Raw genomic sequence first — 26,497 nt, 5'->3', positions numbered from 1 at the left:
ATGAGTCTAAGGCGGCTGCTGCTGCGCTACTACCCGCCGGGTGCGGAGCTGAGCGGGGAGGCCGGGAAGGTTCCCTGCCCTGTCAGGGGCTGTGCCGGCTCAGTGGGGTTGGGGCCGGGCGTGGGGATTGTCGTTGGGCGTGTGGCGGGCGGCCCTGTGAGGGAGGTGCGCGGGGTGTGTGTGTGTGTGTGTGTGTGTGTGTGTGTGTGTGTGTGTGTGTGTGGGTCTCCTGTCATGGAGGTTTTCCTCACCTCTGTCATGGGCGAGGGCAGGAGTGAGCGGGAGGGTCGCGCTGGATTGGCTTCAGGTGCGGGTGTTTTGGCACTGCGGTCGATGGGGAGACTTCCAGCCGGGAGCAGCTCACCGTCCATCGGGGCTGTAATTGATGACTTATCATTGCGAAATCAAGGCGGTCTTGTTTGCATTGTGGTAATGGGTTTAAACGGTCAAAAGGAAGGGTAGTCGGCACCAAAGAACGTGTATGTGGTATCAAAAGGTCTGTTTAGCAAAAAGTTGCCACGTTTCTTACTTTTTCTTTCTTTGTTCTGTGAATTTTCCGAGCAGAACCCGGCTTTGAAGAGTTGTGCTGCTAAGCTGTATTCATCATTTATCGTGAATTCAGGAGGCTTAATGACTTTTCAGAAGTGAAACATGACGGAGATGGCTAGCTTAGGACGTGTATTTTAATAACAGATCTTTCTTTCAATTTAAATACTTTTCTTATGGACTGGGTAAAATGCAAAATGACATAAAAATTATCTAAATTATCCTTTCCCACAGAAAACCAAGGAGCAGCAGAACTCTTTTAACAACCACTTCAAAACAGGAAGCAATGTGGTTAAACATTTTAATGCTTCAGCTCAGTAGAAGGTGCAGAGATGCCAGAGCATACCTAGAAATGGAAAGTGTGTTATGATTTTCTATACATTACTGTACACAGGCCTTTGTGAACACTGAAAGAAATAGAACAGGTTTTGTAAAATGTGTTTTTCGGGCTTCTTGGAACACCAAACTACAGCATCTTCAGGACAGATTCTTTGAAAATAGAGCTGATAAAATAATACAAAAAGTTGTTGGGGAAAAAAGAGCTTGTTAATTTCCAGAACAGCAAATGGCTCATAAATAATAATGTTTAATATCTTTTGTCGTATAAACACATCATAGTTGTTCACCACCCTGCTAACTCTCAGCAAGACCAGCCAACCTCCTTCTAGTTCCACGAACTGGAAGTAGGTCTGCTGAAGTCCATGAAGGAATAAAAGTGGAAGCATTGCTGTCTATAGTGCATGTTATAAAACCCCGGACATCTAATTAAGACCTTTTTATTACTTTTTTTTTTTTTTAAGGAATTATTCTGGAATATGTACAAGGGGATGAGCCAAAGACCAGATCTATAGATCTACTTGATCTTAGACCTGAGTAAGTATGATATTGTTTTAGGTAACAGCACTCTCTGCTGTTTTATAGCATGCTCATATACAACTCTCTGATTGTTTTAAACATACTTGAGGTCAGGTCTGTCTTTGTTCACTAAAGCACACACAGAGAAAAGGAAATAATATAGTCAAATCATTCTCCTACTATTTTAAATACAGAATCTTGCATTCCGGCTGAATATTACCATCATGCTTTTCTGTTCAGAGGAGAAGCCTCTTTTTGCTTATCGAGTTATGATGATCAAGATGCCTGTACAAAGCCAGCAAAAACGCACAGCGCTTAACGTTGTAATGTTGTGATAAATGACAGTTAGTTCTTAGGTTCTGTTACAGCATTTCTGGTCTTCAGAATGTTTTCAAAAAGTGGGTCAGCCCCCCACTTACATTGTTTTAAATGACCTCTGCTGAAATCACTAAAAATAACAACTAGACATCAGTTCATATCTCTCCTGTTAATTAATTAATCCTCATAACAACCATGGTAAGGTGGTGCGAGATAGGCAAGTGATTGCCTCTCATATTTTTGCATGGAGAAACTAAGTATGCAAGTAATGGAAGTTTTCTGGTTTCTTTTGTTGTAAACCTAATTGAAGTTGGCTTCTTTGAAAGAACAAGTTTGGGTTTTTTTTTCCTCATTTGTGCTCATTGGCTCTTGTCCTCTCAGTGGGCAGTACTGGGAAAAGTCTGGCTCCCTCTACTTCGTTCCCTCCCATCAGCTCTTTGTAGGCTGCACATGCAAGATGAAAAATCCAAATTTAAAAATTACTAATTTTTGTCTACCTGGAACTGTCCAGCTTAGTACACTGGATAAAACCTAACGAGTCACTTTGTAAAAGAAATGTTGTCTGGTATTACTAAACAAGAGTATAAACACCAAGAGGTTCCTGATTTATGGGGATGTTAGTGGTGCCCATTTAGATGACTGATAAAGAAAATCCCCTTTAGATGGCAATAATTTAAATATTAACAGAAATGCTAGGCTTTCTTGCTCTGACTAGTTTTAAGTGTATATTGGTGCTTTGACTGCTGGGTATTGGCCATCCATGAGAAACTGTGGGTTGACAGGAATCAGCAGTTTATCAGATAATATGGCAAGATGATCCAATTCCACAGACTAGCTGTGAACCAGTTCCTGGGGGCTCCATGGACACCAATAAACTGCAGACCACGTTTTGGAAGTTATTATCATAACTAAGAGTTATAGGAACAGGCATAGATTTGTGAAGCCACAGACAGAGATAATTCTAACACTTTCCATATATAATTTATCTTGTTGCTTCTTCATGGGAAATTCATTTGGAATTTATGAAATTCCGCTTTAATTTAGATATGTATTCCGAAACTATCAGTTTTGGATACACATATCCCATGTCTGACCCTCTGTGGAAACCCTTTTCAAAGGTAAATTTCTTGCCAAGCTAAATTTTTTAAAAGTTAAATCTTACTGAACAAAGTTAGTAAGAGGGGGAAGGAAGTATAGAAACCAAAAAAGATGTATCCATATCTCTTTAAGATGTTACAGAATGAGATAAACACATATCATTTAATTACTTACTTCAGTTTCTCTGCAAGTAAATAATATTCTTGGTTTTACATTCATAATTATTGCCAGAGGATGAAATCTGGTGGGTTTGGCTTTTTGGTTTTGGTTGGTTTATTTTGTTGTTGTTGCTGTTTTTTTTTTTTTTCCCTCATAATTAGCACAGATGCTGTAGCCTTAGTAGAAGAGATTCAAAAAGGAGAACCTCTCATCACAGCTTCATGCAAGGAACATGTCATACATTTAGTACAAAGACTGCAAGAGAAGCTAGGGGAAAAAGAGGATCACAAATTCTATCTTTTTAAGGTCAGAGACATCTTTAAAGTAATTGGGGCATTTTTGGGGGTTTCATTTGTGATGTTGCGAGTATGTTTTTACTGCTACATATTGTACAAGAAAGCAAAATTTGGACTTTATGGCCAGTTTCTTGGTTCTTTTCAATCACCTCTGCACTGTTTCGAGCAACTGAGTATGGCCTGCTTATGTCTGCCAGGAATTCCCTGAAAAGGCTGGGAGGTATAACTGTTCCTAGATAGTGTTAACATAGGCTTATGTACAAGGATGGGTTTTGGATGGAGAGAAATAATTCTCTTGTTTGTCAAGGAAGGCTCTGGGGACCAGCAACACCCATAATTACATTTAAACAAAACCTGCAAATAGATCCCAAGTAAATTAGCTGCTGGGAAAGGCTCATCTTCAGCTTGCAGACGGTACTTTAAAAATTTATTTTAAATAAGTAAGCTTTTTAAGAACGATGATTAGAGAGATTTTTCAGGGTTTTAAATCCAGGATTCAGTCTGTCAGAAGATAATATGTTTAATTGTATTTCATTGTGGAAATAAAAATAACATTACTTCAGAGATTGTATGTTGCAATCTGAAATAATAAGTGTTGTGTCTTTATTGTGTCAGCAGATGGCAATGTGTAGCCATTAAAAATTGCTGGTCAGTACTATGTTGTTGATTGTTACCTTCAATTTAGAGAGAAAAGGGAGAAGTTTTGTGTTGGATTCTTTGGCTAAAAAACCCCCCTTACATGTTGCTAGATATAAATTGAATTCTTTTGACCAACAGTACACGTCTGGGTGAATTCTGCAAAGATCTGTGTATTTAACCTTGAAAACAGAGCTACGTAATAAGGCATCTTAAATTTTAAAAGTTTCTGTTCTAAGGGATGCTCTCAACTCAGATAATGCCTTGCTTTTCACAAGCTTTTAAAATTGTTTGTTCATCACAGATACTGACAAATCATCAAATGCTTGTTCAAATTTCAGTGTAAATAAAATATTTGTTCTTTGGTGTGTAAAGTGCCACATTTGAGCTTCTGAATTTGGAAGTACTAGGGCAGGCAAATCCAATCAGTGCTGGCTTATTTCCTTATTTCAAGTGTGGTTAGAAGTGTGTGAAATGAACTTGTTTTATGTTTCAGTTCCATTTAAGGCTTGTAAAGGAAACATGAGTATCAGGTGCTTCTGAGATACTAATAAAATGCAAGAGGTGGGTGGGAGTGAGAAATATTTTTTTTTTTCCAAAAAATGTTCCATGTGTTTGCGTTGTTTGGAAATGAATATTTTTTCCTGTTGCACTGGAGCATAATCTTAAAGAAGTGTATAAACCCATCTTTTTGTTTTTTTTCCAGTAATTGTGGTGATGGTGTTTTGTTAGGCGCCCTGCAGAGAAACAAGCTTTTGTAACAATTTCTCAGGTTTTAAACTATTACATAGCAAGGGTATGCTGTAGGGATTTGCAGATTTTTATCTTAGTGACTACTCTAGCAGATTTTGCAGAACCGAGGTACATTTTTTAAATATTGCCTTAGGGTTTGATTATTATATCATTTGCATAAGCAATTCTTGCTGGCTTAGAGTTCTGTGGATGAACCAACTGCAGCACTGGGCATTGGAAGAACAGAATTAGTCCCATGATCTGAAATTGAACATAAACCCACCTCGGTTTCCTCCCTTTTTTTTTTCATAATTGTTAAATATGTTTGTTTTTCAGAGCTGCCAGCATGGAGCCCTAAAAATGTCATGGATCAAATTTCCATAAATTTCCATAATTATCCATTCTCAGATGCAGATATTTGGATACTGTGGCTGTTTTAAAAAAAAGCAAAATATTTTTGTTATTTCCACATCTTGATTGCCCATTCCCACTGCTGTATCTGAAAGTACAACGTCTCTTTCTTTCTGTAGAGAATGGAAATTGCTGTTTCTCTAACATAAAACATGTTTTCTTTTTCTCTCTCTCTGTCCTTCACTTGACCATTGTTATTTCCATTTTATCAGTCTCTACTCTCTGAGTAGAAGATCTCTGAGCTCTGTTTGTTTTCCTTTTGGAGACAGGCAGCTGAGAGAGCTAGAAATAAGAACAAAAAGTTGAAGCTCTGGTAATATGTCAGTGATTAAATAGCATTGCTCATAAATCATTTCTTCTTAATTCTTACACTACAGAGAAGGCCACTGGTGAATTTTTAACATCCCTTTACTTCACTGTCAGCAATTGGTGTGATTTTATTATGCTTTAGACTCAAGTAGAAGCCAGCTTGTAATAGGTGAAAGTTGTTCAAATGCAAACCCTGTTATACTGTAGCCACCTTATTCAAACACAAACCAGATTTTGTCATTTTCAAAGTATCACAGCACACCACCTTTCATTGGCAGTATTTGAAAACATTTTCACCTATGTTTAATAAACCTTAATAGGTATTATTATGACTATGAGGTAGTTTACATGAAACATATATACGGTCTGATTAAGGGACCTTAGAAGCAATGTTAGAAAACCAGTCACCTCCATAACCTACACAATACAGGCAGACATCAAATTTGAAATTCCCTCTTTGGATTTTGTCTTGATAAGTATCTTTATTATGGTTCTGCATACCTTTTTTTTTCATGACCTCATAGCATGTAGATGTATCTTATTTCTATTCTTCATGTTTTTTAAAACAAAATAACATATTAGCTGAAAGCACCCCATAACCTAAACTCAAAATACTCAATTCAGCTGGATCTCTTGTTTCACTATATAACGGTTAATATTACTTGGGATTTCTTTCATCAGTGATCTCACCAGACAAGATCTCCTTACTCATTTGATTTTGCCCTTTCAGCTCTGATCTAGGGTTACTTTGCTGGTCTCAGAGAAGGAGGAGAAAAAGCAAACATGGGGGAAAAGACAGTTGATTCAAGTAAAATATAAATTTGAAAATTTTGAAATCAATACTATATAGTACCTGCAGTGATAACCTGTTGAGGCCAGGGAGATTTTTTAGTTAGGTATTAATGTATTACACCTGTAACTACTATTCTGACAGGAGGAGGAAAAAATATTAACCTATTGAATATTTTGAGAAATATTTTTTTTTTTTATTTGCATCAACTGTTGTTTTATTCTTCCTCCCCCCACTTCTATTTCAGGTACTCAGAGCACATATATTGCCACTGACTAATGTAGCATTTAACAAATCGGGTTCCCGGTAAGTTGTTTTCAAAGTCAAAATATATAATCACTAGTTGAAGGTTTGTATTTGTAAATTAAATTGTAAGGGAATTTCAATGCTTTTATCTTGCTGCAAAAAGAACTCAGTTGTGCTGCTTATAAGCATCTTTGAAAGAAATTCATTTGGGACTTTCACTGTAGTGGAATTTCATGTTAATTGATTTCACTTGTGGGCACATGCCTAATCATTTTTTCTTTCGTGTCTTGAAAGCAGCAGCTTGCTTACTTGTTGAAATACATTAAAGATTAGAAACAAGGTTTTTTTATAAGTAATACTTAAAAAAAAAAAAAAAAAAGAAAAGGTATCTCTATGGTCATTAATCTATATTTTTGAAAGAAAGAAGATATTTAGGGTCTGAAACAGTGCTAACCGAATCTGTGGAAATAACTCATTTGCCTATGCACCAGAACCAGTAAGATATTTACTGTATTTAGAAAGTAATTTCTCTTTGCTTTAGCTTTATCACTGGAAGCTATGACAGAACCTGCAAAGTATGGGATACTGTATCAGGAGAAGAGCTACGTACGCTGGAGGGACACGGAAACGTTGTCTATGCAATAGCTTTCAATAATCCCTATGGGTAAATACATTTTCTCTGAGATACATCATAATTGCTAATCATGTTATTTTGCAAATACAGAAAATAGACTGTCTCAAATTACAAATTCAGGATTTGAACTCTTTCAAAGTTCAACTCTAGCTAATCATCATGGGATGACACTATCTTATTTGCATAAGAGATGTATTCAAGCATGTTTTCTGCTATAATTTGTATATGATGTGAGATATAAGTACTTATGACATCTTTTGTTGCTTCAGTTAAGGAGAAAGAAGGTTTCTGTCATAACAAAAGTGGATTTCTCCATTTGGTATGACACATTCATTATTACTTAGGACAAGATTTAGAGGTGTCACAGCTCTTCAGTAATTTTTATAAAATCCACAGGGTGCCGCTGTAAGAATGTCAAATATGAATCTGTGCATCTTTCGTGTTCTGCAATATCCGTTTGCCCTAGGTTAGAATTGCCATGTGTTAGGTGAAGGGAATTACGTGTTAGCTCCTGAAGCTTCATTGTCATTTGCTTCCTGAGGAAGCTGCTGTGTGTAAGTAAACTGTTTTGCTTCTCTGCAAAATAAGAGAAATTAATTCCTACTGCTATATTGAATCACATTACTTCTTTCAATGTCAGATGTCCTATTTATAATTTAAGCAATACACAATTAACATCAGGAAATAATTGTTAAAGATTTGTTCTTACGCTATTTGGAGCATTGTCGTTTCCTTCTAAATGAAAAATTTTGCCTAACCTAGAACTGACTATGTCAATGTCTTTTATTCTGATATTATTCATTACTTTAAAAAAGCAATTAGTGACGTTCTTTTATGTACCTTGAAGAAACTAATGTATGACAAAAATCTGTGCAAAGATCAATAACTAAACTGTAACATAAAAGTGGAGAAGCAATATATAGCAATCGAAAACCTGATGAGAACCCTGAGCCACTTTAAATAAAGTTCAGTAAAAAAAGAACTTTTTTTTCTGCTAATCTTTAGGTTTTGATACAGTGTCCCATGCTACATTTTCTGGGTACCTCACTTCAGTTCAGTCTTGCTCTAACTGCGGTTGATCACTACACTTCCACTGACTTCGGTGGGAGCTGAGTTCGACCTCAGAAATGAGGGTAAACTGCTTATAAAAAGAGTTTATAACTGTTGATAAACAGATGCTATTTGATGAAGTGACATAATTTTTAAATACATCTGGAAGTACAGCAGATAACCTCATCCTAATGTAGATTAGTCATCAGTTATGAATACTTCTGTGCTAATAGATAGGCACAGCAACTCTCTCAGAAACTAATTATGTCTGCTAATTTTTTTCCATTAACATAACTTCTGTTTGTGAAACCCTGCTCCAGGATCTTACAGCGTGGTAGAATACACCAAAATGCATGCAAAATTCAACAACTGGGTATTGTTTCTGTGAGTTCTACTGTCTTTGAGGTCAGAGTTTTTTTCTAAATAAGAATGACAGGATTTTTTCCACTTAGTGACAAGATTGCCACTGGATCTTTTGATAAAACCTGCAAACTGTGGAGTACAGAAACAGGAAAATGTTATCATACTTTCAGAGGACATAGTGCAGAAATAGTGAGTACCGATGGATGTTTCTTGTTCCTTTATGTTTCCTCACACCATCATTGATGGCTGTGGGTTCCAAGTCCCTGTGAGCTGACGTTGGAAGGGGCAACTATTCTACTGAATTTATTCATACATTCAGATATTGTGAGCATTTCTGCACTGCAAGAAAAGATAGTCTGACAGTTCTTAAGAAATAGAATAAAACATTGTATACAGTTTGAAATATTTTTATTTTTATTTTGTTCCAATTTCACTTGTTTGCTAAATGTTAAAATATTTTTGAAAAATAGCATAAAGATTGGAATTTTCAATTTATTGCACGTATTTATTCCTTGATTTGCTTACATATCTTATTTTTTCTATATGTCTCGCGTTGCCTCTCATTTGCAGAACTAAATACACAAGAACAACATTGCTTGTATAGCTTTCTTTCACACTGAGATCTGTACTTCACGTATGGGACCAATTGAAGTCATAGAAGAATGAATTTCTGAAATTTTAAGTGTATTGACTGGAAATATGAGGGATGATGAAATGTCAAAGATATATGAAATGAAAATAGTTTAAGCTTAAAAATGGTTGGTTTTCTTTCCAATGCACTCAGATCCCTATCAGCATTAGCAAGTATCTTGATGCACAGCATTCTAATTTAAAAGATCAGGGCAAATCCACTGAAACTGTTAATTTCAATGCAGAATATATTTTTTAACAAAAATAGCTATACAGTCCTTATTCAATAAAATATTTCTGTAAATTGTTTCTGGAAACAATTGGAATTTAATTTGTAGATTACTATAACTAATTTGAGAAAATGGTGGTTTACCTTGGTGGAAGGCGAGACTGGTTTTGGTGGGTTTTTGATTCTCTGGATAATTTTAAACAGTTATCCCTTACAATGGAGAACATGTTTGCCTATTGAGACAGGCTGCAGTGATTTTGCTTACATAAATCATTTAGCTGAGTATTTAAAAGCCTCTCAATTTCTTCTGACTTCTGTAGGCGTTAGATTAGACCCAAAGTGTTATGAGTTGCACTAGCAAGTAATTAGTAGAAGATAATAGCCAGCAGAAAATGATGTGTTTCTCTGAATGACACCTGGAAAGGCCATTATTGCATATGATATGTTCTTGGCAAGGGCATGTTCATAGTTATTCAGTATAAAAAAACCAACCAACCAAACAAAAAAACCCAAACCAAAAACAGAAAAAAAAGAAATGGATATAATGAAAATGCACTAGTGACCTCAGCTACTGTTTTTCTTTTTAAATGGAACTTTCTATTCTTTATTAGCAAAACAAATATATGGAATAATTACAGAGAATGAGAAGATGAGTACATAATATTTTAATGTGAAAAACGAATTAAGGAAGTTTGAGCTTTTGTTCTTGTTTTTTGTAAATAAATATGGTGTTGTGGGGACACCCTTGGCAAATGGCCTAGATAATGACAGCTGTTAAGGTTAGTGCGTGAGTGTACAGAGTGTGTTTGTGGGTACACAAAACTGTCTGGAGGGTCTGTTCCCCAAACTGGTCAACTTAAAGAGGAAGTCTACCAAATAATAGTGTTATGGAGGACTGTCTGTCGGATTGAATAGTAACCAAAGAATCTCAAAGGGAATTTTGAAATAAAGAAGTAGAATTTTGAAGTAAAAAAAAGAAAGAAGTAGAAAAAGATGAAAGAATCAAGGCAATTTATAACAGGGTGGGGGAGACATTAGTCTGGAACCAGCAGTTTTCAAAACCTGCTCTGGTGCTTTCAGAAGTCACTGGGGGCATCACAATCTGTGCCTAAGCCAGACAGAGAGCATAACCTTCCTTTTGGAGAAACCATGAGGAGTCTGCATCTGGCTAGTGGACTGGCAGTACGGGGTTCAACAAAAAGGCCCCATCGTCCCCCGCAGGAGATGTACATATGTGAATTTGGAGGCCTTCTCTCTGGTATGTGGATCAGCAGATTGTAGGAAGTAGCATGGGTTCAACTAAAGCCAGAGGACTCGTGTCTCCTAGGGGAGGTGTGTGCAGGTAGGGGAACACGTAGTCCTAGGCAAGGGGGCTGTGCTTGTAACCCACTCAACCTGTGCGAGAGGATGAGTGACTGTGCATGCAAGAGTGTGAAAGTGTGTGTGACTAAAACTTCTTGGAGTTAGAGGAGGAGGTTTAAAAATTTGTAGCTGTTTATTAAGATTGCATAAGTTTATCTATTATATTAAGGATACTGATAGTGAATACACAGTTCTCTGCCGGTTAACTATGCGCTGTTAATAAATTAACAAACTGCTTCAGTCTTGATTTTCATTAAAACTTTGCAAACTAAATAATTTCTCCCTGTGACACAAAATGAAGCACCTGAATAGGGAATTTTAGTCTAGGCTCAGAAAACAATGCAGGAAATCTTCCAGTAAGTCTTTTTAATGCATTGCCATTGCAAAGCAGCCAATTAGTCCATTTGATTTTAGTCACGTAGAGCTATGTGATAAGGATTTGTTGCTCTTCTAGTGAGCTGCTGGAAGAACTCTGCATAAAATATTAAGTCAGACTTTTGTCTTTTGTTTAAAAGTATTAAACCTGACCCATTGTTTCTGAGAAAATGTATATAAATAACTCTCTCGCTTTTCCATCCAATGTTTCTTGCTACAGGTATGTTTATCATTTAATCTTCAGAGCACATTGGTGGCAACTGGAAGCATGGATACCACTGCCAAATTATGGGATATAGAGAAAGGAGAAGAAATAGTCACTTTAAGTGTATGTTTCCCTTCCTTGTGTTTTTAAAGATGTTCCTTGCTTTCTAACTGAGATAAATAACGGTATAACCATTACAACAGTTTCAAAACTTGCAGTTTCTTTTAGCAGGTGGTCTGTGGTGACTATAGTTACAGAACAGATTAAGAAAACTTGAAGGGAATGATAAAGCTGTGTTATTTTATAAGAAGTCCTATTTATCAAAAGACAGATTTTCTCATTTCAGTGACATTAGTGCTATAGATTACAATGCCTTCCATTGCTCATTAAAACATGTTGCTATACTGTAAATTATGACCTCTTCTGCCTTAACATAAAGTAACTCTGAGAACATTAATGTCAGACACTGCATCTGTATGGCCCTTCTTCCTGTAAGCATCAGCAGAGGACAGCCATCCATTTACCTCTAGATTGTGATGTGTCCTTGCTCTACGTGGCTGGCTGGGTTTACACAGGTTCAGATTGGCCATTTCTCTCACAAAAATCCTAAATAACGGGTAGTGCACAAACTTCCTTTGGTGTATGTGGCCTATAGAGTGAGGAAGGCATTTTCTCCTCCTTGACTTTATCTTCCTCAGAGCCCCACACAGAGCAAAGAGCAGTGGAATGTGTGAACCTTTAGCTAATAAGTATGTTTAAATTCATTTTTCCAGCCCTCTGCTCCAACACCAATGATGTAATTTACTGTAAATGAATCATCTGATTTCAGTATGTATTAGTAAACAAATGTGATTCTGTTTAAATCAAATACGGAAAATATGCACTGATGACATCACTGGACAATTGCTCACTGCTTAAGTGATGTGCTTTATTTTTTTTCAGTTGTTGGGATATTGACTATTCCACAGTCCAGTAGATCTTTCTGTCAAAATTGTGATATACTGGACAAGACAGTAAATAATATATTGAAGGGTTACAGAAGGATTATGCTGCTGAAAAAAAAGCTACATATTAAACTACATTAATGGAAAAGTCACAGTTTGCATTCTCATACTCCTTTTTTAAAATTCTCTCAGGGGCACTCAGCAGAAATTATTGTGTTGTCTTTCAACACCACTGGAGATAGGATTATCACTGGCTCCTTTGACCATACAGTAGGAGTGTGGGATGTTGGCACTGGCAGGTACTAAAGTATTAATAAATATCATTTTACATTGCATGTTCTAATGACAAATGAATAGACAATGTTGAGCTACAAATTATAGACCTTGTATTTTGGGTTTGTTTAGAGTATGGGTTGCTTCATCCTATAATTTGTTACTCCAGTTCCCTTTGTTCTTCTGAAAAGGAATGCTGTTCATTAAATGCTTTTGTATATGTTTTTTTTTTTCTCTGAATTTCCATCTTATGAGCACTGAGGAAGCAGGCAAAATGGACAGATCTTGTGTTTGTTGCTGATGAATTCTCCAAACAGAAAAATACTCTATCAACATGGAAACTCATAGTTTGGAAGATGTCTAGAATTTCTAGATGGAACAGGCTGTATAAGTAGAAAGAAAGTATATTTTATGTCATAGAAAATTAGTCTGGTCACTTTGTCTTTAAAAACTACAGAGGGTCTGTTTTCCTTCTCACAATCTTTTATGTCAGTATAAATTTATAAAGAGGAGAAAATTTGGCCCCTTTGACTGCAGAGCACAAAATGTCTTGATTATGATGCCAACAAATAATAATGTAATAGTTAAATATCAACTTGTTGTATTATCCTGACAAATACACTTGTTTTTTCAACTGGAAACTCAGAATAAGTAGAATAATAAAATGATTGCCCTGATTACTGACAAAGTAATTTATGAAGATAACCATTCTATTATGTTTTCAGGGGTCATGTCTTTTTTCTTTTTGTGAGAGCAAGGGGAATCTCTCTGAAATGTATATATAAAAGGAAAGTGTGTGTATAGTGACATCTTGGGCTAATAAACCATGTGTAACACTGCAAAATGAAAGTAATAATGTGATTTAAAAAAAATAATCATAGAATGGTTTAGGTTGGAAAGGACCTTGAAGATCACCGAGTTCCAACCCCCCTGCCATAGGCAGGGACACCTCCCACTAGACCAGGTTGCCCAAGGCCACGTCCAGCCCGGCCTTGAACACCTCCAGGGATGGGGCCTCAACAACCTCTCTGGGCAACCCGGTCTAGTGTCTTACCACCCTCAAAGTGAAAAACTTCTTCCTAATGGTTAATCTGAACCTGCCCTCTTCCAGTTTAAAGCCATTCCCCCTTGTCCAATCGCTACATGCCCTAGTAAAAAGTCCTTCCCCAGCTCTCCTGTAGGCCCCCTTTAGGTACTGGAAGGCCGCAATAAGATCTCCCCGGAGCCTTCTCTTCTCCAGGCTGAACAGCCCCAAGTCTTTCAGCCTCTCCTCATAGGAGAGGTGCTCCAGCCCTCGGATCATCCTCGTGGCTCTCCTCTGGACATGCTCCAGCAGGTCCATGTCCTTCTTATATTGTGGACTCCAGAGCTGGATGCAGTACTCCAGGTGGGGTCTCACGAGAGTGGAGTAGAGGGGCAGATAATGTACACGTAGTAAATCATGTAAGGCTTGATCCTGTAAGCTTTGAGCTTATTCAACACCAGCAGTTTAATGTTTGGCATGGAAATACTTAGGAGGCACTCGCTCAGCAAATTGGACCTTGGGATTCAAGTTCATTCAGCTTGGTGTTCTTGCAAATGTTTTTGTTTGAAAACAGCTTCTTCTTCCAGCTTCTTGTCTGAGCCTGCAGCAAATTCAAAGTATTGGGATTTTCATGTTGCATTCTTTTTTTTCTAAGAAATGAATGTGGACTTTACGTCAGGGTCAATACCAGGAAGTGGAATGTGAAGGATAAATTTCTTATTTAAACACTGGCAGCTCTGGTAATTAGCTAGTGGGCAATATAATTGTGCCAGGGCCAGCATTCAGTCTTTTAGATGGCAGTTGGGCATGTATACGTTTAGTAGTAATGAAAAGTTGCTGTCAGAAAGACTGTGAGCAAATCATACTTTGCTGTATACAGGTTCAAGTAGGTGTGCAAAAATCTTGTAGGTGAGGTTGTGTGTGCCCATCTTTCACCATATGAAATACCTGAGAAACACTACTTTCCAAATTCGAGTTTGAACTTGAAGTTTCTTTCAATTTTTCTGGCTGACTCTGATGAGTGACTGTGTTCCTCGATTTTATTCTGGGTGGGTATCCAGAATTGTCCTGAAGGAAATTGATGTAGGGACAAAAAATCTCAAGAAGGTTCAAGATTTTCTTCATAAAATGTTAGAATTAAAAAAAATTTAAAAAAAAAAGGGCAGGGGGGGTGGGATGACATTGGACACGCTTCTGTAATACAGGCCTGTATTTCATCAATAATTTCTCCATAGTAGGTGCAGTCAGCTATGGTCCAGTTGAAGGTGTCTTCAGAGCTTCATTTGACAAATCAAGAGCCTGTAACTAGGGTCAGGAGTGCTGGACACCAGGATGCTGATAGAGACAGTTTCATCTTATTCGCGATTATGGTGCAAATATTAGAGCATCCATATATTAAGTTTCACTGGAAATTGAAGGCTAAATAATTATTATCATGACTGAAGCTGATTTTTTTTTTTTTTTTAATAATTTAAATGGAAAATTTTTATGGCATTTCACAAGCCTGTTTTCTGGGTTCTTACTAATTATTTATGATAGATAGTGGTTTTTGTGAGGTGTTCCACATGTTGCTATTTATTCTGCTTATTGATCAGATATTTATTTTGAAGCTTGAAGCCTGGACTGCCTTTTTGAAATTTGGAAATTAAAGCATTTAAGTTTTAAATTGAAACATTTTTCATCATTAGGTATTTTGGGTATTAGGTATTATAATAACAGCAGTTTTGTTGGCCAAATAATATGTTCACAAAACTAAGAAGCTTTCCACTGTTGTTTTCTGCTTGTTCATTTTTGTTTTTACTGTGAAAAGGTCTACACAATTACAATGGTGCAGACCTCATACTGTTAGAAAGTAAAAGGAGTAATTCTATAAAATGACATGACTTTAATCAAGTTTTTGTTATCATAAATGAATAGAAATTTCAATTGCTCAGATTTGCTTTGCTGTTCATTTAGCATATATATATTAATTTAGCTACCCTTATATATCTTATGCAATGAATAAAAACATTTCTGTCACTTAAACTCATTTAGTTGTTTTTCTAGTCTTTAGTTTATCCATTAGTTCAAGCAGTTTTCTATTAATGATAGTGATATTAGCATTGTGATAATAACCTAATTTACTAATCCTTTAATATATATATATCAATTAATCATTTTTAGTGTCCGTTGCCTTATAGGCCATTAACTCATAGGAAGGAATAATGGCTAATTGTACCCTCTATATTCAGCTAAAGCTGAAGAATTTAATGGAACTAGTATTGCCAGTCTTGTGCAGCAAGAAGTTTAGGATTAATGAGGATTAGAAATCATATTTCAGTTTGGCTGTCATTTGCCTATTACTTGGGAACATGCTTACATTAAGTACCTGATTATGTTCCATTTGGTCTTCAGTGCATTTTATAAAAGGTTTAGATTTTATGGAGTTTCAAAGATGTACTGTTTACAGTTCATTGAAGGAGGATAATGGGAGAGTCATGTGGAAAAACTTGCTGTATGTGCTTTGTATGTAGATGAATACAAGAAATCTGTCTCTGGCACTGGAAAGGCATCACATTTAACTGGAAATACATTCACTAAAATTATTTTGAAAGAGCTTTCCTATTTTATTCCTTACTGTCTCTCTGTCTCGAAGACAAAAAAAATGTAACTGATGTAGTACTAGAATCCTAAATGAGCTGTACCACTCCATTTAATTGCTTTAATGGATAAAATGATGAAGACTTGACACCTTAACTATACCATTTTATAAATTTACTTGTAATTTCTATGTGTATATCAAAATACACGCTAAAAATGTAAATTCTCTTTTTTGTAGGATGTTACATACTTTAATAGGTCACCGAGGAGAGATTAGCAGTGCACAGTTCAACTGGGACTGTTCTCTTATTGTCACTGGATCAATGGACAAAACATGCATGGTAAGAAAGTTGAGTGTGTACTGAATACAGCTACTTGATATATAAAAATATATCTTTTGTAAATGGAAGAGCATTATTTTAAACTAGTACATGTAATTCATTAAAGAATTTACAACTAAATGCAAAACTTGTAAGTTATTCATTTCAGTGAAGTCCAGTTAAATAACAATATATGTTTTAAGGCTCGATTAATCAATAAATGGAAATAAAAATTATAAAGGACTTCATTAAACTGACTAAACAGTGACTCTTTATTGATTTATATCCAGGTTTCATGTTAATACATTGCCAGACATCAGAAAGGGCCTATATATGTTTCTTTATGGATCAACTAGATATCTGTCAAGTAAATTAGTCAAAATAAGCAAAAAAATTACCCTTATTTATCTGTGCAGCTGTGGAATGCTGTGACTGGGACGCATATAGCAACTTTAACAGGTCACAGTGATGAAATACTGGATGTCTGCTTTGATTATGCTGGCCAGCGTATTGCAACTGCCTCCGCTGATGGTAAGTGAAGTGACTGGGATTGCTGTAAGAACTGCAGTAGCAGCATAAAACACCTTTGTCCTTTTCCTTTGGTTTTGCTTTGAATGTAGCTTGATGAAAGAGGATTGTCATGACTCAAAACTATAGATCCAGCAGTGTGTGTTGCATCATAGAAAGTTTGGCATTAAACTTAAGAAATTTTCCCCAGTGAAAATTTTCTTATTTTTTACACTTTAATCCACTCAACATGTCTTTCACCTTTAACTTCAAACTTGCAGGGAAATATTTCACTTGTGAATGGAAATGCATGTTAAATGTTTAGGTAAGTAGTTTTTGAGTGAAGTTTGATTTGGGTCGCTCAAATGTAGGCTTAAATGAAAAAGGTAGTTGGAATTTGTCGTGGTTTAGGCCAAATCCACCACTGGGGACCCGAGGGACCCCAGACGGGACCGACAGATGCTCCCCTCTGCCCCTCTTCAAAGAGAGAGGCAGAGGAGGAAAAAGAGACTTACGAGTTTAGAAGAAACTAAACTACTTTAATGAAATATTAATAATAAAATAAAAAGAAATAATGAAAAATATATACAAAATCGTATCAAGCTCCCGAGATGACAATCACGTCACCGGCTGGCACTGGGGCAGTCCCAGGCTGGACTCAGTGATGGACGGGAACTGGATTCCAGATCTGGATTCAGGATCGGGATCACAGGCAGACAAACAGAGTCCTCCTCAGACGTCGGCCATTGAATTAAGAGACCCTGACCCTTTGATCCCTCAGCTTTTATACTGAGCGTGAGGCAGATGGGATGGAATACCCTGTTGGTCACCTGTCCTGTCCGCTCCTCCCCGCAGGTGGGACCCCACTATGCTTTTCCGCTTCCGACCCTCCAACGTGGCAAATACCCAAGTCGGTTGGCCTTGGGGGTTATAGCAATAAGTATAAGCAGAGCCTCTCTGCATACCACGCCTGGGCATCAGCTATAAACATAGGCCTTATCACTCTGAGAGAGTGAACGCTGACTGCACAATATGCAGTTAATTTCAGTAGTTAGAAGAGGCCCAGCTAAAAAGCGAAGTTACTGAACAAAATTGGTTCTGTTTTACCTCAAACCAGGACAGAATTTTAATGGTGAATTTGCAACTAGGCTTTCCAAACGCACAGCAAGAGAATACGCAATAAAGAGGTGGTGAAAGAAGCAATTTTGTTTTGTTATTGTAATGCAGTAGTTTTGCATGCTCATTGTTTTTTTAGGAAGTGCAATAAACAATTTTTTGTATTCACCTGCACCGTGTTATATTAAAGTGCATAATGACATACCATATTATTTTTACATTCTTGGGTGTTTTGATTTGCACCTTCAGAAACAGGATACCAGACTGGATGGGGGGCACTACTTGGATTTAATTTGCTGTAGTTGCTAAATTAAGACATAAGACAATGCAGAAAGTTTCCTGAAATGTAAACAATAGCTTATTAAATATAATTAATAACTTATTAAATAGAATGAATATCTGAAATATAATGAAAGCTTCCTGAATACATTGTACATGCATTCTGAAATTACAGACTTCAGTGGTCCATGTTCTGTGTATACATTTGTATTCACATTTTAGCAGTTTTCCAGCAGAAACCATTAAGAAGTCAACCTTTTCCAATCAGATTACAGAACCTTTTTGACATACTTTATCCTTGGGGAAACTGTGTTAAGGTTGTCTTCTATTTTGTTTTTTGAAATCAAACCTGAGGATGAGGCCCTTCCGACCTTAATTAATTGTTCTTATTGAAATGCATGCTTAAGCGTAACAATCACAAATGGCTCCTAATCTACTACAACAGGATCAGCAAGAGTCTATAATGCAGAAACAAAAAAGTGCATTGCAAAGCTAGAAGGGCATGGTGGTGAAATTTCAAAGGTAAGTTGTTTGTGGTTTGCACCTTTTCTTATTTGATTGTGAGACATCCAATCCAACAGTTATTCCATGGCACAGGAATCCTGTTAAGTATGTGGTGGTAAAATCATTAATATTTAAGATTGAAAGGTCTGGCTAAGAAGTTATCTTTACTAAAAGAATATTCCTTTCGACTAAAAGCTATCATTCAATGATTGTTTCTAACTCCCCACTTCTGAGCTAAAATAATACTGGGTGTACTACTCCTATAGGCTCCACCAAAAGCCATCTCTCCATGTTGTCGTATTATTTACTATTTGATTCCTTAGAATTGTGGCAGTTAGCAAGCTACTTAAGAAGTCCATCTCTCCCAGGGATACCTGGCTTTGTTAACATTGAAATGATTGTTTTTCCTTACATCTTTCCTTTTTCTGAAACAGTATGTAGGTTGGGTCTCTGCAATCACCTGGCAAAGAACAGGGAGCAGAGAGGGAGATGCTCTCTCCAAATGTCCTCTCACTATGATCGATCATAGTTAATACAGCTTCTGTCTGACCTGTCCTAAATTGTACTTTTGTTATTACACCCTTGGAGTCCCCAGATTCTCTGACAGAATAAGCACAAGTTTTTTAGTCTCTTGATGATATCTTTAGGCTATTGGCTCTGAGGCTGTTACCATCACCCTTATTCCTTGGTTCTACCAGATCTGTTCCTCTGTACTCTTTTTCATTTCTCTGCACACCCAGTTTATGGAACGGAATAGAAAAAACGTATTTCTGTGGCAAAATACATGGAGAGTCTTATGTTCAAAAGTGCATAAGGGAATTATAAAGCCTGTTTCAAAAATCACTTGGTCGTGAGGAGTGTGCTCATGTACTTTGGCAGCCTTGTCTGGCTCAATTTTGAATGCCTAAGTTCAGTTCCAAATACATTAGGTTACTTGCAAAATTGTACATATTTTTCAAACTTTGTTATTTAATGCTTGCAACTTTTCATTATTCTTTCAAATGGATAGTTTTCCCTAGCTTCCAGACTAGTATGCTAAGTCTGTGCTGCTTTTGTTTGATGTATTTTATAATTGAAATATTAATATTTTAAAACTAGGATGGTTCTTTGTGAACAAAACTCACGTGCTTTCATTGTGTTGATATGGCCATTATAATCACTCTGCTGAGAAAATGTTAAGTTCAGAAGGGCTAGTCTTTCCTCACTTAATATACTCACTGCAATATTTCACACTCAGTGTAGATGCACTGAGGAATGCAGCCCAAGTACATGCTGACATGTGGATAGGTTAGGGACAGCTTCCATCAGGGTCCTTAGTGCTGGCATGATTTCTTTGCTGGAAGTGAGAATCTGCTCATCCGGGAGCATGTTGAAAAGTCAATCTGTTTCTGCAGATGTTCTGTGTAGCTGTGATCACTTGGGAAGGTTATTATTTGGAAATTGGATTTCTGGAGAAGAGGCATTTTTGCCCTCAGAAATTAAGCAATTTTGCATTAGATAATAACCCTGGTATTGTCCGGTTGGTGCTATAAAAATATATCTGATTATCTGGGAATGCATGCAATTTTGGCAATGAATGTTTAACAAATATGAAGACATACGACAAAATAAGTTGCCTTCAGTGGAAGTTTTGATTTTACAGACACGTATGTTATTTAACATAGAATTCTATAAAATATGTTTAAATTTTACATTGGAATAATAACATTTAAATAAAGTTGTTACAGTTTTAAAGCAATTGTGATTTTGGGGGATAATATTCGGAAGTCTTGATCCTATAGTGAGGCCATTGTATATAGACATTTTTACATACACAAAGTTTTCATCCACAGAAGTTTGGCAGGGTTACTCTGATGGAATACTATCCTTAATTTTATCTCAAAAGCTGAGTGCAAGAGTTGCTGGTTTCGGTTTTAATCTTTTAATCACTAGATACACTTCCTTTTCTAGGCATGTTGACTTGCTAAGTAATATAACTCTTTTCTATATTTTTTAAAGGTATGTTTCAACCCTAAAGGCAATCGTATACTAACAGCCAGCTCTGATAAAACAGCTCGACTCTGGGATGCTGCTACTGGACACTGCCTTCAGGTATTAGAGGGTCATATTGATGAGATATTCTCCTGCGCTTTCAATTACAAAGGCGATATAATCATTACAGGTAACTAATATATTCCTCTTTTTTGTCTTTTCTTATTTTGAGAGATATTTGAAATCCTGTTATGGTAAAAAAAATTAAAGTCTGAAAAGTTTCCTGGGGCCATATCCCAAATACAGATACCCGCAGTGACTCAAAATATAGTCAAGAAAAGCTAGAAACTCCCTTTTGAACTGAGGTTTAAGTGAATGAACAAATTTGTATAAAGGCATGGGCATACCTTACCATCTCGGCTATGGGCATATACAAACACCTGACCAGTGACTAAACTGTATTCTCACAATGCATTGCAGTGAGGGAGGTCTGGATGACCAAAAGGCAAAGCTTTTTAAATGGGAGCATGCCTTTTGTATATTTGGCACTGAACTCTGTTCAGGTTTCCTTCATTTCAGACAAAAGTTGTGGGAGTGGGAAAAGATGTGAACAGAGTATTTGTGATTGCTCCGATCTTTTGACTGAACTACAAAATATGAAATGCAGGATGATCTCAGCTAAAAATATTGCTGTAGGACCTGCTGTGTCTTGCTAGTCACGGACAGGAAAATATTTCTCTGGTTCCTTGGCATTCTGGGTAGGTTGTTCATGTAGGTGTAAACAAAATTAGATAAATTGTGTGATAGAGCTAAATGATTCCTTCACGATGTGTGTTTATTACTAGGGAGCAAGGACAACACCTGTAGAATATGGCACTGACTGAAGAGAAGGAAAGATCCAGTTTGGTATATGCCTCCTTTGTGAGTTTCACAGTCAATAAACTCAGTCTTTCATATCTGTTATGTTTTACTCTCTGTTCGCCTCCAGCTTTGTTGAAGTAGAAACAGTTATCTAGATTTTGATAGTTTGACTTTGCTGATGTCTGTTAGGTATGGAATTACAGAATAGTGGAAGTTGGAAGGGACCTCCGGAGATCATCTAATATAACACCCCTGCTCAAAGCACTGCCAACCAAGCAGGCTGCCCAGGACTGACGTGGTTTTGAGTGTCTCCAAGAATGGAGACTCCACAGTTACTCTGGGCAACCTGCTTAGTGTTTGATCACTCTCACAGTAAAAAAAGTTAGTTTTTTTTTCCCTTATGTTTTAATGGAATGTTTTCTTGTATTTCAATCTGTGCATGTTGCCTCTTCACTGGGTACCACCAAGAAGAGCCTGGCTCTGTTACCTCAGTCACCTGAGAGAAATCATGATTAGCGTGAATGAATCCAGTAGGATGGACCTATTTCTTTGTGTGTCATTTTTAACTTGTAACCCTTTTAATAAAAAAAATTACGGCATTATAATAGCCTCAGGAGTGAAAAGGGTGTTGTTATGCACTTGCTCTGCATACTTTTGTATTAATTTTTTTGTTGTGTAATAAAGTATTGAATTAAAATGCTAGTTTTGCTACTTGTAATACAAGGTGCCACTTGGTATTTCTGGAGAAAACCAGCAGCCATTTGAGAACTGCATTGCTATTGACTATTGCATGCACGCTGTAGTTAAACTTCCACTCACCCCCTTTCATACTTGCCCGCATCTTTCCATTCATTCCATTCCTTTCTGCTCAGCCCTCATTCTCCCATTTTCACCAAAGGTAAAAAAATAATATGGGTGGTGACTCTGAATCCCGGCCTAAAGATTATGGCCAGCATGAAGAAACTCTACACAGCAAAGATTTAGAGCCAAGGATCATGACATAAACTGAGACATGGATGAGGAACTCCTGCAAGTTATTTAGCACCGTACAATGACCTCTAGCCCAGGCTTAGCTCTTGCCAGCAATTGCCAACAGGTTTCACCTGTGCAGAGATCTCCCCACTTCCTAACAGAGCACCTGAAAGTGCAGTTGCTCTTTGCAGGGGAGTAGTGAAGGAGCAGAGCTGACCAGTCTCATCCAGCTGCCTTGGGAGAAGGATGAAGAGGCAAAGAAGGTAGGATTGAACAAAGTATGTGTGTTGACTGAGAAGGAAGTGAGTGAGTGTGCAGCAGAGAATGAACTTGGAGGTATTTTGTTTATATTACACGTCTCTGGGTGGTTATTGACTTGACTTCTAAATGTTGTTAAATTTAAATGGAAGTTGCTACTGCTGATGCGTTCTGCCTATCTCTGAGTGCCTGCCAGCAACCTTGCGTGTAAATGAAGAAATAAAAGTGCCTGTCATCACTTGGCAACTATCCCAGTTGTTTCAAGTAGTGGTGTGTTGTGGGAGAACTAAGTAGTGTCCTGCAGATCATTTAAAATTAAACTTTACCAGTAGGCAAAGTGTCTGATATTAATGTTACTGTAATGCGTGTGGTGTTTCCTGTTGTCTTGTGTAAAGGCTTATGATATCGAAAGTGTATCTTGGTGATTTGGAATTGAAAGGGGCAGGAAGGGCAATGCAGTTCTGTGTTACCTTAGAATTGCTCAGTGTCCCCTGTACTTACAGGTGTGATGTGGGGGATTTCCAGCTGGCAAAAATGGAGGAAAATTAATGTAATGAAATGTGTACAAATACTGCTACATAGTTAAAAATGGGATTTTGACTTTCTGTGTAACCATTACAAAGTAAAAAAAAATTCTTTGGACTGAGATTAGGAACTAGATAATTTTTTTTCTGAATCCTTCAAGTTGGCTTATTTTCTGTTGCCTTTTCCTTTATGATTTTTCTTTTATACTATGCTAGTGATACAGTGAATCAGACATCTGTTGTAGCTTTTCTCTTCAAGGTATTGTCCTGTTTTATGTGAAATTGTGAGTGAGTTGAGATTTTGTAGACCAGGCGTTGGATTGGGAGGCCATGTGAACTCTTTCTGACTCTCCCTAGATTCACTGAGCGAGTAGAATTGCTTTTCAGGCTAAGTTATCCAGGTTTCTGGCTCAAATGTGAAATACATTCACATCTGGTGTGATTCACAGCACTGCTGAAATGTGTGCTGATGCGGCGCCTCATAAGAACTTCAATAATACTTTAGGTACCATCATATGAATGCTTTGGTGTTAGGCTCTCTGCACCTTGGTTTACCCATATGTAGGTTTAATAAATTGTAGAGATAGATGTTAAGAGTGCATTGTATAGATGTATCATCCTAAAACCATTCTGTGTCTCTGGTAGCAGCTTGATCGCTTTCTCTAATTCCGCTTCAGTCCCTGAAACCAAAATAGTGTATGTGTGTGCTCTAACTCTACTGTTTGGTGCCTTTTTAGTCTTATAAAAACATTTGGCTTCTACATACCTTACACTCTCCAAGCTGCCACTTTAATCACTGGGTGGTTGGAGCGGGATGTGGCTTTCAACGTTATCCTGAAACACTGGCAAACTTGATTCACTGTGACCTTATTGAAAAGGATTACCTCGGGAGACTCCTGAAGTGTGCTTTGGTAAGGACTCACAGTGGAAATCATATTTGCTGTGTTGTTTCTGTCCTTTAGACTTCTGAATCCTTCTGGTATATACCTCTGTGACTACACAAGTTTGTTTTTCGGGCAAAGCAGCCCTTAGCTTGTGTCATGTAACTTCCCCAGGACAGAATGAATGTTTTGCAAGACAAGGATGAGGATTTCCATGTAAGCATACAATGTGTCCTTGGACTCTTGATGTGTGCTTTTTGTATGTCTTGAGATTCAAATTCTTTTCTGAATAGGTGAGGATAATAATGCTCATACCCACTCACGTTTTAAAAGTGGCGTTTTGTGAGGATATCTTTTTTGGCTCCTTCTGCGTGATCACTTGCATTTCCTGGATAGTTAGTTAAAAGGGTATGAAATATATCCTGCTTGGTTATATTTTCCAGTTTGCTGCATTTTACTGCCTAGTTTTCAGCTGAAGCTGGGAGGAGGGCACAGTATCCATCAGCCAGACCTGTCTTTACTGCAAATTGTTTTAATTAGTTTGATAGTCCAGCTGTCCAATTTAACTGTTTGTCCTGCTAAGTGCTGTACAGCTGCAAGTTGCTTTCTGAGGGCCTGTTCCTGGTGATGACTGCCTTTAGAGTGGGTTTGAAAAATGGAAGTGGTGGCATTATGAGTTTGCTCATACTTAGTAAAGGCTTAGGAATTCTTAAATTGGCTAGTAGGGATGTGCTTTCCTTCTCATCTGGAATATGTTTTATTTATTTGTTAACTCATGTGGCCTCTTTTTTTCAATGGAGTGGTGGGTTTTCTTTCCCCTTTTCTGAAAGTCAGAGTGTAGGATTCACGGTGACATTCCTATGCTTGTCTGTCACGCAGCTCTGCATGAAACTGGACAATAGGAACAGCAAAATTGGCCTCTCCAGAAAACTTACCTTCTGATTTTAATATAATAACTGTAAAAAGGTGACCATTTTTATCATAGACCACAGCAAAATGGTTAATTTACTTGAAGATACTATGAAAATCTTCGGTGTTATGACAAAATTGAGGAAGATTATAGTTTTTCACCTTCTAATGATCCCAGCATTAAAAGCACCCTCTACAAAACCAAATTAAAAATGAAGGTTTTAAATACTTATTTTTCACTAGGTAATTCTCCTGTCTTTGAATTAATGTATCTACAGGGGTTGTCTTATCTAGTAAATTGTGGTGCATCTCTCTTAAGTACTTATCCAGCTCCTGCTTGAACCCATGTACAAGTTTTGCATCCTCTCATTTGATAACATATTGTCTCTTTTTGTTTGCATTGAATCTGGCTTGTATGAGTTGCATTTGTTGGGTCCCGGTTTGTATTGGGAAAGATAGTGAGCAGCCACCCCCTCCACGTCCTTGTGATACTAACAACCTGTGTGTCATGCTCATGTATACAGAGAGGCTGAACTGCACATAACTTACTCTGATATTTTAGTTAAAATTGTGTGTAGTATGAAATTCTCATTTATGCATAATTAAAGTTGACTTTAATCTTTTTCAGCCTTTTTTAATAGTGGACAAGTCCTGTTCTGATTTACTCAGCTAAGTGTTGGTTTCTTTGTCTGTTTATCAGTAGAAATACCTTTATGCCTAGGCAGTAGGGCAGTAAATATCTGCCCAAACTTAAACAAGCAGAAGAAACTCCTGAACTTGTGTCTTCCCACCCCCCTGCCCACATTTGCAGGTACTGAAAGCAGCTGGAGAGAGCACTAATAGGGATTTGGTATGTTGGGAGTTATTCTGGGGTTAATTCTCAACATGAACATGTAATTTCTCTTTATTTTACTATGATACTAAGAATGTTATGATTAGCCTTGTATGCATTCACCTGAATGAATTGTGGAACCTGAGTAAAGCCATAGCTTTGGTACTGAGGTAAGACCTGGAGCTTGTTCTGACTTGTTTTGGTCAGAGCCAGGGGTCAGGTTTTCATTCGGAAGCAGAGCTTTGAGAAGCTACAGGAATGGCAGGCAAATATTCTTTAATAGGTCAAAAAACCATAGCACATTCATGAACTTTTTAGGAAGGCAAAGAGGACATACATCATAACATAAATTTATTTCTGAATAAATTGCAACATTAAGAACTACTGTACAGAGAAACTGCATCACACTGTTACAACTCTGTCATGATATTTGTGCTTTGTAGGATAAGTAAACATTTATTCTATCACAGCAAAAAATTGTATACTGACAACTAACTG

General features: G+C 37.2%; 1 protein-coding gene across 1 annotated transcript; it reads left to right on the top strand.

The window, feature by feature from the left end:
- DAW1 (dynein assembly factor with WD repeats 1) lies at window positions 1-21,642 on the top strand (the record flags this gene model as incomplete). Its single annotated transcript, XM_082487093.1, has 13 exons — window positions 1-40; window positions 1,347-1,419; window positions 3,138-3,282; window positions 6,398-6,456; window positions 6,938-7,060; window positions 8,533-8,632; window positions 11,260-11,367; window positions 12,381-12,487; window positions 16,304-16,406; window positions 16,802-16,916; window positions 18,733-18,809; window positions 20,790-20,952; window positions 21,608-21,642. The coding sequence occupies 13 exons, from the start codon at window positions 1-3 to the stop codon at window positions 21,640-21,642; spliced, it is 1,248 nt and encodes a 415-aa protein (XP_082343219.1).
- Between the last annotated feature and the right edge of the window lie 4,855 nt (window positions 21,643-26,497).

This window comes from Vanellus vanellus (assembly GCF_965231255.1).
Source record: "Vanellus vanellus genome assembly, chromosome: 8".
Classification (NCBI taxonomy): domain Eukaryota; kingdom Metazoa; phylum Chordata; class Aves; order Charadriiformes; family Charadriidae; genus Vanellus; species Vanellus vanellus.
The sequence above is the reverse complement of the archived record's forward strand: the minus strand, read 5'-3'. Positions and strand labels throughout refer to the sequence as shown.